Source organism: Ovis aries, chromosome 2, assembly GCF_016772045.2.
Source record: "Ovis aries strain OAR_USU_Benz2616 breed Rambouillet chromosome 2, ARS-UI_Ramb_v3.0, whole genome shotgun sequence".
Taxonomy (NCBI): domain Eukaryota; kingdom Metazoa; phylum Chordata; class Mammalia; order Artiodactyla; family Bovidae; genus Ovis; species Ovis aries.
The window spans coordinates 135138832-135154465 of record NC_056055.1 but is presented as its reverse complement, the minus strand read 5'-3'; the positions used below and the strand labels follow the sequence as shown (position 1 = coordinate 135154465).

General features: G+C 36.4%; 1 protein-coding gene across 1 annotated transcript in view; it reads right to left on the bottom strand.

Annotated features, from left to right (window-relative positions):
* CHN1 (chimerin 1) overlaps positions 1–15634 on the bottom strand; it is a 213048-nt gene that overhangs the window by 127678 nt on the left and 69736 nt on the right. The window contains exons 5-6 of the mRNA XM_042243696.2: positions 8996–9027; positions 6626–6739 (exon numbers count right to left, since the gene is read on the bottom strand). Coding sequence (XP_042099630.1) covers positions 6626–6739; positions 8996–9027 — 146 coding nt within the window. The remainder of the gene's footprint in view (positions 1–6625; positions 6740–8995; positions 9028–15634) is intronic.

Below are 15634 nucleotides of genomic sequence, written 5' to 3'. Positions count from 1 at the left end.
CAAAAAAAAGTTACTCAGTGATCATGGAGTCCACAGCAAGCGGAACTAAGTGAATCAAATGTTTAATAGGTTATTTCTCAGAGTGTTTCACAGAGAGATTCCACAAAAAGGGTATCATGATCAAGTGAGTTTGGGAAATGCAGTATAGTTCTATTAACAATCACAGGCTCTGACCAATCAAAAAACCCAACTGATTATGTTTAGTGGCAGGGAAACTGTTCCTTTAGGAGCATCTCCATACTAGAGACAGCACTGCCAATGCTGGCCAAGACTACCCTCTCCCATAGTTCCTGGACTCTAGAACACACTTCTGTGACTTGCCTATTTCCCTCAAGGCTGACCAATTCTTCTGATCAATGATTTAAATATGATGTTACATTTCACTTACAGTCAAATCTTCAACGATTTAGAAGGTACTATCTTCCATTTTGACCCAAGGTTCCACCTAGTGTCTTTGATTTTTCTCAAAATGAAAATAATCCTATTGATATATTTGTCTGATTGTAAAAAATGATACACAAGACATTGTTAAAAATATCAGGCAAATCAGAGAGGTACAGAGAAGTATTAATAAAAATCACCTTTAAGTTCATTATTTAAGAGATAACCCTGTGAATAGTGGCAATCATTCTTTTAGACAGCTGTCTACTTACCTATACACCCTTAACAGACACACACACACGTTAAGTAGTATGGTACTATACATACTATCCTGATAGTGAATTTTATTTTTTAGGTTAAACACAGGGTATACTTTAGAACTTATCAAATGAATATTTTTTAAAGAAAAATATAATAAATATGCCCAAACATTCTGCTTCCTTAGTTTTTTAATTCTCATTGCTTTCCAGTATCTAAAATTTTTACAAATAATTCTTATTTTGATGGTCAGTATAAAATCAACAGGAAGCATCAAGGACTGTGTGCATAAGTCTCTGGAATATTCCCAAAATCTGTTCTGGAATACCTAGACACAGGGTTTGGGGATCATCAAGACTCCTGCACGTGTGTCGTCCTGCTCATTACCCATACAGAGAAACTAAAATGAATCTGACTCAACAGGAATGTCTCTAGAGTTGCCAAATTTGGAGTTAGCATTTCTCCTCACAAGGAACCCTTTAAAATCTGTAAAGTAACTAGAAACTCTTTAAAAGATCAGCTTTCCATTGCCCAAGGAAAACCATTTACTAAATTAATTGTCAAGTAATTCTGGTAAAACTTAATTTCCATCACCCTATCCATTTATTTATTCTTATTGCTTCCATAATGGTTTTTAACATTACTAATATTACAAATAACCATTACTCTCTTCTATTAAAAGTCTTCAGTGACTCCTATTTCCTACAAATAAAATTCAAATTCTTAAGCATGAAATACCAGCCTTTCCTGGCAATCCTATTGCTAACTTCCTGCACCCCCGAGTCCCAGAAGCATGCCATATACCAAATGTTCCACACTGTTCTAAATATTCCTTCCTTGACTTTTTCTTCTTCCCAAAATACTTTTTTTAAATTAATCACATCCTATCCTACTACCTGGCAAAATTACATTTTACCTTTAAGAGGCAGCTTAAATGTCTTCCTTTTTGACCCATTTGGATAACATCTGATAGAATTCAGAAACTCAATAAAAGATCCTAAATAATATGTAACATTATTTCTCACTGATGTTTGCAATCAGCACAGAAGAATCTTTATAACATTATTTCATTTTGCTATGGTTTCTACTCTGTGAAGAAAATTCCGATTTTCATAGTTATAAAATACTTTGGGATGATGTGCTATTTTTGATGATACAGGTTTTTATATAATCTTTAAAATATTAAATTATTTTAAAAGTCAGTTTGGAAAATACTTTAAATCAAGTTGAAAATATTACAGCAAAATAATTTTATTAAAATAGAATTTATATACCTTTGGTGCCTGGCCTTGCCTAAAACTTTCTGTGGAACTCATACTAGATTTTCTTACTATTTACCAAAGCTAAAACGGAATATACTACTTTAATAAGAAGTTGGTCAGGACTAAAAGATTTGAAGGATTGTATCATGGACTGATCCTCACTATCTAATAAGGAAATGACTTTAATGAATACCTACTATGCTACACCCTGGAGAAGGACATGGCAACCCACTCCAGTGTTCTTGCCTGGAGAATCCCATGGACGGAGGAATCTGGCGGGCTACAGTCCAGGGGGTCACAAGGGTCGGACGTGACTTAGCTACTACCACCACCACTATGCTACACTGTGTAACTGGTATTCATTTCAACCTTCTTCCTTCTTTTAAAACAGGAAAAGAAAACCAGACTTTTATGTGGTAAGAACCAGATTCTTATTAGAAACAGTGATGGGAATGAGAAAACAGATACCAAATTATTTAAAAGGCCGTTTCACATGATCATTTATACTAGCTCTCCACTAGTCTTTGTACTTTCTTATTTCACATTTCCAAGAATTCATGGTACAGTGCTTATGTAATTTTAACAGTTACTTATAAAGAACAACTGTTTTGATAGGTTATGGTTCAAAAATATATAGGAAAAGATGGAAGAAAAAGAAGAAAAAGATTTCATCAGAGGATTAACATCTTATTAAAAAAAAGCAAATGAAAATTCTGGAACGAAGTAACACAGTACATGAAAACAGGAACTCAACGAATGGATTTACAGCTGACCAAAAAGAACAGAAGAGTAGAATAAAGGTCTAGTGGACTGGAAGACAGGTTAACAGAAAATGTCCAAACTGAAGTTCAGAGAGATGAAAGTCAGGAATTTAGAAGTCCAGAGGGGGAAAAAAAACTTAGAAAAGTCAGAAAATAATTTATAATGAATAGCTCTAAAGTTATAGAAGCATGACATTTAATAATTTTATATTTCTTATAAGTGTTCTTTTGTATATGTTTAACATCTAATAAAAAGGATAATACAGAGCAAGGACAGCCCTATCTTCTTCACTTGCTATTCCCTATATACCACAATACTGAACTCAACAAGTTTTCCTTCTAGTAAGAAAAGTTATAGGATGACTCATAAAATTTTCTTTAAAAAAGTCATTCTAAAACAATAAACTATTCTAAAATCATATAAAGAAAAATGTCTTCAACAATACTTCTTAAATTATTTTAGGTTACTTGCAGCTGATATATACCATGATACCTCATTAAACTATAACTAATACAAATGCTGTCAAAATCAACACAAAAAATTCCCAAATGACAGGAATCACTTCATGTTTCATGAGGTTTAACCTAGTGCCTGGGAGAACATCTTATCTTTTTTTAAAAGGGTATAAAGAGCATCTTATCTTCAGCTGCAGTCTCCAACCACGTGGATGTATGTCCAATGCTTCATTGGATAAAAAGCTCTGACTGAGCAACAGTCATTTTTCCTTAAGCAAGCAGTCCACAACAGCAAAGGCAGAAAAGCAAGACAAGGCCTGGCTGGAAATTCAGGCTGAAACAGGAGTGCAGGAGAAGACGGCAATGAAGAGGAAAGTGAGGTGTCAACCACAGACAACCTTTCATGTCATGCAGTGAGGATCTCTTTCTTGGCTGCATTAAGCTGATGCTGAGACAGCACCCTTACAACACATACTTCCTGAACTAGTAACTTACATTGTACACGAAGATCATCAGTGAAGGTTAGGCTTCCCCAGGTATGGGGAAGATGCCAATGATAAGAGGGAGGTGTGGCCTTTGAAACCTTGTGTCCCAGGCAACACTACAACTTCGCTGATCACTGCATCAGATTTTACAACTGAGCACTCATTAGCGAGAATAAGGCTGGATAAAAGAGAAATTTCTCATGGAACTAACCTAGGAGGTGGCTTGATTGAAAAGGAGGGGGAATGTGAGAAATACTTCAGAAATAAATGATTGTTGGGTATGGCTGTGTGAAATGAGCAAGATGAAAAAGTTCTTTTAATCATTAGATAATACATCTACAAGTACTTTAGGCTCTCCAGAGTCTATGAAAAGGTATAAAATATATATATATATGTATGTATAAAGATATGGTTCCAAAACATAAAGGAAAACTATAAAACTAAAGATAATTCCAAAAGCAATTTATGTTTCAAAACACAAACAACAGCAAAAAAAAAAAAAACATTTGATATGGGATACAGTATTTGATAACAGTATAAGATGGAAGCCTCTAAATGAGTAAGGCCAAGCCTACAGACATCTTAAAACAGAACTAAGAGAAAAGAAAATGGTGTCTTGCTTCTGGTCTTATGAAATGGCTAAATAACAGTGTCACCAGCTATTAAAGGGAATATAAGCATATTTGGTAGGAAAACTGATGAGCTTGGTTTTGGACATATTGAGGTTGAGGTGCCTATGGAACAACTTGAGTTCAACAACTTATTCCTAATTTTAGGGCCTGTTTAATACAGAAAATACAGATGAACAATGACAACAACATAATGAACACTGATGGCTATAAATTCAAACTGCCCCCCTACTTCAGTGGATCACACACTCTGTTAAAACAAACTGATATTAGTTGGGAGAATCATTAGTTGAAATGGGGAGTATCAGATAAGATTAATAGATACATCAATACAACTATTTCACATTCTGCTTTTCTTCCCTGCCATACATCTAGTTCAAAACTAAGAGAATCATATTTCAGCATTTAAATTGCTCACAAAGCATTCTCACAAATTGCCCACCTCCACTACAACCCCTTTCACTATCTCTCTGCCATGTAAAAACTTTATGATGATTGTTCCATAACAAAAGGAAAGCTGCATGTTACCCAAGGCCTATACATCAAACTCATGTTGATCTATTCCTCAATCCAATTCTAGGATTCCTGGGCCAGAGTGGACAGTGAGTGATGATTATAAATAAAGTCTCGAGTAGCAGTAGCGAGGGTGAGACGGCAGGAATGAGGAAGAGCTGGGAAGACTGGGGTGCTACTTCTCTCTAAATTGAATTCTTCACCCCAGGACATACGATGGAGTCATTCAGTAAAATCAGCATTATAACCACATTATGAGAAGCAATGTGGTATAATGGAAAGTACCTGAACTTTGCAGTGTGGCAAAACTGAGTTCCAATTCTAGCTCTGGAACTTGCTACGGGATCTCAGAAGAAGGTGGGGAGATAGCAACAAATGGAAAAGGAAGAGTGGACAGATTTCTTTCTTTCCTCTCACCCCACCTCCTTCTTCCTTTGTTTGGCCCATGAGCCTGTAGTTAAAGGCTTATCTGCCCCAGGCACTCAGATGACTATCTATTTGGATACATGATGTCACAGAATCCTAGAATTATAAAATGGTAAGAGTAGAAAGATGAAGAGGATGGCTTCAAGAATATAGGTGATTTGCGCCAGATCAATCTTTTAGTTTATTTAGTGGCAACAGAAATAGGTATTTGGATTCCGAGCCCAGATGTTTTTCCCCCTCTATGTCAACAACTTAAACCTGGAAAATATATAATTAATTAATTGAAGAGGGATTTACATTTTATAATTTTCCATAAAGAGCAAATTTCCATGAATTCCGATTAACAACCTCTGCTCTCTAAGTATGCCATTGATTCCAAATTCAGCATGAAGAAATACTGAATTATATCATTCTTTTGCCAGAAAGATTAATAATAAATCTGGTATGCTGGGAGTAAGAGCAGTCCCTGCTCACTTACCAAGCGTAAGTGATTGGAGAAGGAGTTAAACATGGTCATACCAGAGTCCTAAGCTACATTATCATCTTGCTATTGTCTCTCTGTGGTTACCAAAAGAAATGCTATTTCTTTGACTTCTTTCTTAAATGAAGTTTCTACTTTTAAATCTTTTCCAAACAACGTATAAGTGAATGCACACATGAACAAACGAACGAGTGAACAAAGACAATTGATAATTATTCTAAGCCTCTAGAGAGGCAACAACGTGGAGCGATTAAGAGCATAGACTCTGACACCCAGCTGCCTAGGTTCAAATCCCAGCTATGTGAATTTTTAAGTGTATGACCCTGGCCAAGCTCCTCAACCTCTAGGTCCTCTGTTTCCTTTATCAAGTGGAAACAGTAACTGCACACACATCCTAAACCTGTTACGAAGATAAAATGAGGTTAGAGGCCTAGCAGGAGGTAGGCCCAACAGATAAGCATGCCACTGCATTATTGTTCTGTGATTACTGCAGGGTTAATGGATATATTTGTTTCTGGCCACTGTGCTGTAAGCTAAGAACAGACAAAATGCCAGGCAAAGTTCAATAGGTAGGAAAGAGCCAGGAGTGCCCAAGGAAAGCTGCCTAAACCAAAAGCCAATTTAAGAGAAATGACATTGCCTTTAATTTTAGAAGTTACAAAGATCTTTTCTCTTTAGTTCCTTTCCTTATTCAAAAAATAGATGGGCGCTGACACAGCAGGACAGGTGGGAGGGAACGGGTAAGATGAAATATAAGAAAGCAGCTACAATAAAAATGCCTTAAAAGTTCTTAATTACTGAGTGCTACCATTCATGAGGAATTTTTAAGAGTCTCAAAGCTATTAAAATGGTAATTAGGTCTCAAGAAAACAAGAACCAATTCAATTACATGCTGGATGCTTTCAAAATTTAAAGCCCTCTATTAAGAGGGTTTTGAACGAGGCACAGTTATAATTACAGGTCCACGACCAACCTTAAAGCCAAAGTGTAGGTTCCTGGCTGACGCTGGCTCTCCCGAATGAGGTAGCTCCCCTCAGCTACACTCAAGAGCTGGTCTGCAGCTTCTCGGGAGATCATGCCGTGAAACCTAAGAAACAAAGTCAATTCAGAAACTGCAAGCTTTCCACCTTTTTTGATAAAACAAAACCTCCCACCTTCTCCTGTAGTTTTCTGGACAAAATACTGCCATATAATCGGAGGGGAGCAGTTGGGTTTAACTGTGCTTATGTTTCCCAGGGCCTGGCCCTGGGCCGGCTTCTCTGTAGCGACAAGAACAGCACCAAAGTAGCTCTCCAACCCATTTAACAATCATGGAATCAAAATTCACTTCCATCTCCGGGAAGATCAACCGCCGCTCTCAAGAGGACAATTCCCTTCTTATGTAGCTGCCTGACCATATGGACATGCTAAAAAAATACACAGAAATGTGTCCCACTTCCTTTCTTCACACCAGTGGCACTGCTTCAAAATTTGGGCTCAGAGTCTATGGTTGGCAGTTTTCCAGGACCCTGGGTTGCCCTTAATTGGCATGATTGCCCAATAATGTGCATAATCTGCATCAGTGCATATTCAAGCCAAGAGCCAACAACTGCAACACTTGCTTTCACTTCCGGCTAAAACACTGTTTTTGATTAACAGAGAAAATAGGAAGAGTAAGAATACACATAAATAACACATTCCTTATACAAAACATGGTAGGTTCACCTGTAACATTCTGACATAAAACACTGGAAATTTTAAAAACATCAATGGTAACTAATCATTTGGATTAAAAATATAAAATCACCTTGTTTTCGTATGGTGATGCACAATTTACAAAGAACCTACACATATATTACGTCCTTTTATTAACTCAAAGAAAACGGAATTGAGCAAATGCTCAAGTGAGACTGTAGCTTTTAAAGGTACAAAAAAAACACAATAGTCCCTTGAATTTGAAATGATACATTGAAAAGGCCCTGAAATGGTACAATAATAATTTAAGAACTTTATGAGAGTTCAAGTGGCAACCTTTTGTAACTTTTCTCATGGGGAAGATTTGGTCTTTCTCAATTTAAGTCCTAAAGTAGCTCATGAAACTATGCTCAATTAGAACAACATGTTTTAGACAACATGATAATTAGAATAGCAATGTTAAAGATGGCTCCTGGAATTTCTTATCTCCATAAATTTCCTCAATCGTTCAGAACCAGATCTACTCTGATTCTGTTGGAACAGGAATATGGTAGCCTATCCCTGGTAATAACACATATATTAGATTATCAGATTGATATTTTAAGTTTACATGACATCAATTAATTGAGAAAATTTAATGTTTCTTTGCTTTTAAAAGTGCAGTTAATTTAAAAGGAAATCTCATTCAAGGAAACTAATTTTGGGACAAAACTTGATGATGGTATTTAAAGACTCTTAAAACTGTTTGTACCAGTTGACCCAAAATTTCCATCCCAGTAAAACCTTTATGCACTAAAATATTTCTTACAGTATTACCTTTAATACTATAGTTTAAATTCAGCCTACAAGCCAAAAGTGTAGAAATGACTAAACTATAGTATAACGTAAAGAACACCACTGGCCCCCCACAACTCACAAGCACCTAGGTTTTACTTACAAGAGTCCGAAAGTGTAAACAAAGCTTTAGATAAAAATACTTGTTTTAGACATTATTGTTTATCTGAAAGATAAATGAATTTGGGGAATGATAGGATTATAGGTGATTTTTGTTCTCTTCCCCAAAAGGCTATATTTCTATTTTTTTTTAATAATTAGAAGAATCAAAGACTTTAAAATCATTACATTTTTCATTAAATAGAAAAATGCTCATTATTAATATTGAATCAGGCTACAAAAATTATATGTATAATAACTCAATTTGGAAAAACCATTAAGAAAATAGATCTTCAGAAGATAATACTTCAACTTTTTAACAGTTATTTCAAGGTGGGAACTGACTTATAGAAAATTGGAAAATAAAAGTATAAATGTAGAATAAATCACCCATATCCTTACACATATAGATACATATACACACATATATGTAATCTATGCATACATACAAATATATACATTCCCTCATACACATCTAGTACTATTTATTTACATGGCTTGCATCTATATGTTAGCCTTTTGTGCACATTTTTCCCAAGTTATTTTTCACAATACTTATCTTTATGTTCTATATTTTCACCAACTATAATTACATTTATAGTCAGAAAAATAATTTAACTCAATCAAACTTGAACACTTCTCTCCTCCTGCTTTTATATTTTACTAAAAGCATCCATTTACCTGTTTCTCTTACATATTCCAATCTATAAAATGTTTTCTGATAATCCATACTTACTCTCTTCCGTAATACTTGGGTCTATTTTCTACCTATTGGGAAAGAGAAGAAGGATATTTATGAAATGGAAATGTTCAGAATACAACTCAACATTTTGAACATGTGACAAACTAAAGCATATATTAAGAGAAAGAATTAGAATAAGATTAGAAAAATCAGAGCCTGGAGTCCCAATTCTATCAGCAAATTGACTATTTCATTTGGACTGGTCACTTCATCGCCCAGACCTTTTTCTTATCTATAAAACACTGTGCTTATAAAAAGTTAGACTAAATTATCTTTCATTTCTAGGATTTTATGAATCTGAAAAAAATTTTACATCACTTTATTCAAAAAGCAAAATAAAACATCCAAAACCTTAATGCCACGGTTGTGTCAGAACAGATTGTGGCTTTCTCTCCCATCCGCTCGCTTTCTGTTACCCCTTATTCCCCACTCTGTTAACATCTCCATATAATCTTGCGCCCCTGTTGCCCATTCAGCTGTTCCTTTACCACAGTCTACCTCTCCAAGAGCTTTTCCTGGTCGTGTGCTCACTGTTATCTAAAGAGAGGTCCAACAGAATAGATTCTAAGGAATTGTCCTGGGGTAGACTTAGAATATTAGATCTGTTCATTCAAGAGACATTTATTTAGCGGCAAATAAGTGGTAGGCATCGTCATAACTGTAATATGACAAAACCAGTCGTTACTCTCGAGATTTACATTCTGACGAAGACAGACAGACAATAAGGAGGTTTGAAGAAGCAAAACGAACGAGAAAATAGGAAGCAGTAATAAGTGCTATAATGAAAAGAAGAATGCGTAACAGAAAAGGGAGGACTGATGAGGAAAGCCTTCTCTGAGATGACATTTAAACTGGACCCTGACAGAAATGGAATAAGGGGGTAGCTTATTGCAGGAGTCCATTGTAGACAGCAGGGACTACGTTCACTGAGTTCACGCTAGGTGTTATAATTACATTTCTGAATCATTTAATGCTCACAATGAATTATTCTACTTCATCCTCATAAGATAGTATTATCATCCTTGTAATACTGCTGAAGAAAACTGAGAATCAACGTGGTTAGGGAATTTGTTCAAGGTTACTTGGTAGAACCCAAGGAGAAACTGGGATTCTTACTCTGAGATGGCAAGAAGGGCCCAAACTCTGTCGATTTGACACTGACTCATCTAAACTAAATGTGGCAGTTTCCCAAAGCATCTCAGTCTATCCTTTTGGTGACTATCTCCCTCTACCTCTGCACAGAGCCTGGCCACCAAGTTTAGGCTACCTACCCATGGGTCATCGAGGTCTGACACTGCTTTCAGCAAGCTTGAGGTATGTATTCATATTTGAGAAATAAATTTTGCAGTTCAATGCAATGTATGATCTATAGCATATGCTGCTGGCTTATCCAGCCCAGATCATTGTCTTTGAGCTATTTTCGAATTCTCTAAAATGTAGGCAACTGATACACACACACATACACTTTTCCTGCGTGGCAGTGGTTTAACTGACTTTTTCCTTAGCCCTTCTCAGGGGAAAAACAGGCTTTGTCTTTAAGTGCAATTCATCTCGACATTCCTTGAATCTCTATAAATATATGCTATTTTGACTTTTCCTTTGAACTGATTATTAACATTTGCCTGGTTTCTTCCTATGAGAAAATACATTTTAAACACATGTTCATCTTCATTTCTGTAGGAGAGACACAACGTTACCATTTACTGAAAATTGTATTTATGTAACACTTTACCCTTTAGGAATCTTCTGTTGTCTGTTGAAATTGCAGTCAAGTCATTTATATTCTCAAAAGTAAATTCCACCTGATTTGGTCTTGTTGCATAATGTCTCTGCTCATAAAACTCAGTGTGCTAAAAATATGAAAGCTGGTCCCCACAGCTACAGAGCAAGAGCAGGGCCATGAAACTATTTTTATTTAAAAGCAAACCTTTGCTTTTGAGAGAAAAATTTAATCTTTAGGTCTTAAATAACTAATTTAAGGTTCTATAGTATTGTATGATGAAGTGTTATCCAGAACAACTGTGCAGTGTTTATTCAAACTAAAAATATGTAAACCCCTGGTACTGACTATAGAGGAACACTTGCAAATGGATACATGAAGATATGTATAAGAATGCTCACTGAAGCACTGTTCACAATCATTTTTAAAATGGAAATAAATATACACCAACAGAGGAATAACTAAACTGCTCTACAGTATAAATGATATGCATGGCTTGAAGGAATAATGCAGCTCTAAAAGAACTAACACGAAGAGGTCACCAAGACAACTACTGATTACAAACATAAGCTGTAACAGTAATACGGTTTAGGAAAGTCACTTGTGCCTGCAATAATATATATCTACTGCATACAGAGAGATCTGGAAAAATATATACCAAATTCAAATGATACCCTGAGGAAGCTGAGAGATAATTAAACTGAGAGGCCCTTGGGAAAGGCAAAATGGGACTTTAGAATTGCCTGTAAAATAATCTTTTAACAAAGAATATCATCATAAAAAAAAACAGAAATCAAGAATAACATTTGTAAAACCTACCAGTGGAGTCTCAGACACATTAGAATGGTCCCGCAAGATTTTGAGGAGATCATGGCCTTTCCCTCAAATTGTGATATCCTTGTAGGGGGCTAAAGATAAATAACTTTATCAGGCATATGTGACCAAGGTGAAAACAGAGGAAAGGTCTTGAATGTATCTACTCATTAATGAAAATCTGGGAGAAGTACAAGTAGTAGTGAAGACTGAGGACCGCTGGCCCCAAATGGTGTGGCAGTCAGTGGCACCGAAACTGAGCAGGACTCTGTTCTCGGCAAACTCGCCATATTTGCTGCAGGGCCCTCCCAGGTACAACAGCCTCTCCTGGTCCCCTATTTCTTGTATGTAAAAAAAGGTTTTAGTCTCCTAGGCTTTTCCTGAGTTCCAAAGTGGAAACTCAAGTAGGTACTAATCAGGGAAGAATCAAGCAGTTTCTCAAGTAGTAGAAACAAAAGCAGTCAAGAAACAGTAGCTCAGCAATAAAAGCGCCCAAGTTTCCCCTCAAGGGATATACACAACAATCTGACATGTATTTTTGAGTTACTCTGCAGGAACTAAGACCCATACCAGGCAGAGGACGGTGACTATGTGTTGACCACAAGCATGCAGATTCTACACTGGCTGGAACCAGAGAGTTAATGATTAGGATTTTTAAACACCACCCCATGACCTCACCATCAACCAACGAGAACAGTCATTTCCCCCCCCCGCAGCCCTCAGCTCAGTGTTGCCTTAAAAAAACCTTCCATGAAAGCCACTGAAGAGTTCTTTTAATCAGGAGCTGCCCATTCTCTGCTCAGCTGGGCAATAGGTGTGGTACTTTCCTTCGCCAAACCCAGTGTCAGTAAACTGACTTAGCTATGTTGCAAGTGTGAAGGCAAGTTTGGTTCAGTAACAGGGTTACAACCCAAGACAAATAGTGATTACTTATTTGATAGTTCTGCATTGGTCTACTATATGCTTCCATTGATTGCCTAAACCACCATCTTCATAAGACAATTAATTTTGGCCTTATATTGCTGAATAATTTTTTTCCTTTACCCAAAAGATCTTGAATTAAAAGAAATTAGGTAAACATTGCTTAACACAGTACTGACACAAGAAACAGTAAATTCAAAACAATATTCACACACCAATTTACATCTTCTCTGCATTTTTATAATGGAACTGTCAAATAAAACAAATACAAACTAATTCTGTTTTTCTCTTACTTAGGTAGTGAAGGGGATCAGATCATGCCGCTTTAGCATAAGGATTATTTTGAGCTGAAGGCAATTAAGAAAGAGCAAACACAGGAAGAGACATCTGCCCTCCCGATTTCTGTCTAAAACTAGGGCGTAGATTTAACTTCCCTTTGTAAAGGCATCCTCTTCTCCTGAAACAGGACCAGAAGAACCTAACTTCAGAGATAACACTGATCACCCAAGATGACTTGAATCTGCATAATTAACCCTCACGAAGTAGCCCTTACTAGACAGTTCCTAATCACCTTCCCACAACTTACCACCTCACTCGGAAGCCCAGACTCCTGTTTCCTTTGCCTCTTTTACACACTTGAATATTCCTTTTTAAAATGGCCAATAAGCCCCTGGGTGTAACTGCCTCTTGGGGTTTTCATTTACCTGCTTTGAGCCCCTCCTCACCGAAGTGCATATGAAATAAATCTTTTCTGTGAATCTCTCTTTTGTTAAGTTTAATTTGTAGGCCCAGACACTGAATTTAAGAGGATAGAGGTTTTTCCTCCCCTACATGTTTAGGGGATGTCTAAGGTATCATTATTTAAGTAGTGATTTGGGATAGTCTTTTCCAACTCACAGACATTACCCTGATAATCAAATTAAAGGATTAGTCGGTAATATAACCACCTTACAATCAATTTGAAATGAATTCAAATGAAATCATACAAATGATTATAAATAATCCTAAAACTAGTTTACTTCCAAATAGATCAAACTGGGAACTTAAATGTTATATGCAATAATAAAAATGTTTCTGTGTATATAAACATTTGTATGCTTATTCCTAAGTTTCTGAAGTTTGTAATAATAGTCAAGGACCGTTTTTCAGACAAAAACTGATTGAAGTCAATATGGGTAAGACGTGATTTTAAATTAGCACTTGTGCTGAATTATATGCTTTGCTTTCCCTAGTTTTCTATATTTAGTAGATAACATTTTTTTATGATAGCATATAATGAGAAACGCTGGACTGGAAGAAACACAAGCTGGAATCAAGATTGCCAGGAGAAATATCAATAACCTCAGATATGCAGATGACACCACCCTTATGGCAGAAAGTGAAAAGGAACTAAAAAGCCTCTTGATGAAAGTGAAAGAGGAGAGTGAAAACTTTGGCTTAAAGCTCAACATTCAGAAAACGAAGATCATGGCATCTGGTCCCATCACTTCATGGGAAATAGATGGGCAAACAGTGTCAGACTTCATTTTTTGGGGCTCCAAAATCACTGCAGATGGTGACTGCAGCCATGAAATTAAAAGACGGTTACTCCTTGGAAGAAAAGTTATGACCAACCTAGATAGCATATTCAAAAGCAGAGACTTTACTTTGCCGACTAAGGTCCGTCTAGTCAAGGCTATGGTTTTTCCTGTGGTCATGTATGGATGTGAGAGTTGGACTGTGAAGAAGGCTGAGCGCCAAAGAATTGATGCTTTTGAACTGTGGTGTTGGAGAAGACTCTTTGAGAGTCCCTTGGACTGCAAGGAGATCCAACCAGTCCATTCTGAAGGAGATCAGCCCTGGGATTTCTTTGGAAGGAATGATGCTAAAGCTGAAACTCCAGTACTTTGGCCACCTCATGCGAAGAGTTGACTCATTGGAAAAGACTCTGATGCTGGGAGGGATTGGGGGCAGGAGGAGAAGGGGACGACCGAGGATGAGATGGCTGGATGGCATCACTGACTCGATGGATGTGAGTTTGAGTGAACTCTGGGAGTTGGTGATGGACAGGGAGGCCTGGCGTGCTGCGATTCACGGGGTCACAAAGAGTCGGACATGACTGAGCGACTGAACTGATAATGGGTAAAATGAGAAATGAGGAGAACAAAAAATTTTTAACTAAAAATAAAAGGTGCTCATAAAAGGTTTTGTAGCTTGGTCTGCGTAAATGTCCTTCCACCACAGAAAGAAAACTTTAAGTTAATCTACCATTACTGAATATAACAAAGTACATAATATAAGAATTTGATAGCTAAACAGATGCCATTCTACAATATTTTAAATGTCAATGGAATCCATCAAATTAACATTTATTGTAGAACTCTGTAAGTAATGACCTACTTTCTTCATACATAAAACATTTTAATCAAATTCATCAAACCTCACTCTTCCAAATTAAAGTCTTAATTCTTATATTTTCTCCACAAAAACAAAAAGAACTTATTTCATATTGAAGTATTTTGCTCTTCAAAGAAAAAACTGAAAATAGCCGAAATTAATATATATATATAATAACTGTTAATTCTCTCCCCTCCTCTCCCACAATAATACAGATTCATATGTTGGATTACTTCTTTAATGAAACCCTATTCATGGCCACAGTTCCAAACAGCAGTTCTAAAAAAATGGTTTTTTCTAATTTAAAGTCAACTTTAAAGAATATATAATTCTGAAGACGAAATCACTAGAAGAATGAACTAAAACAGAACACTTTCAAAATGTTCAGTGCTGCTCCTTGCTAACAGTGGTACTGACCTAGTCAGACATCCAAGTCAGACATCATACTTCCCTCCTGTTTATATTTGAACAATGGTACATAGAGGCAGCCACTTTAAACTTAGTCTGGAATTCTACAGGATGCTTCCTGAAAGGGTATAAATACATGAAACGCTAAGGAATATGACCTTGGGCAAATATTATTAATTTTTCAGGCAGCAACCCAGAAGAGGTATATAAAGCCTATCTACAAAAATAAAAATGCTTTCAACTGTCAAAATTTTATTTTGTACTGTTTTTCAAAATGGCTCAGTTAATCTGGAGGCATGAAGGAGGGAAGAGGGTGGAAAAAACCTGCATTTGGTGTTTGCTTCCTACAATGGTAGATACTGAATTAAAGACTTATAAGTCAGTAAATGTTCAAA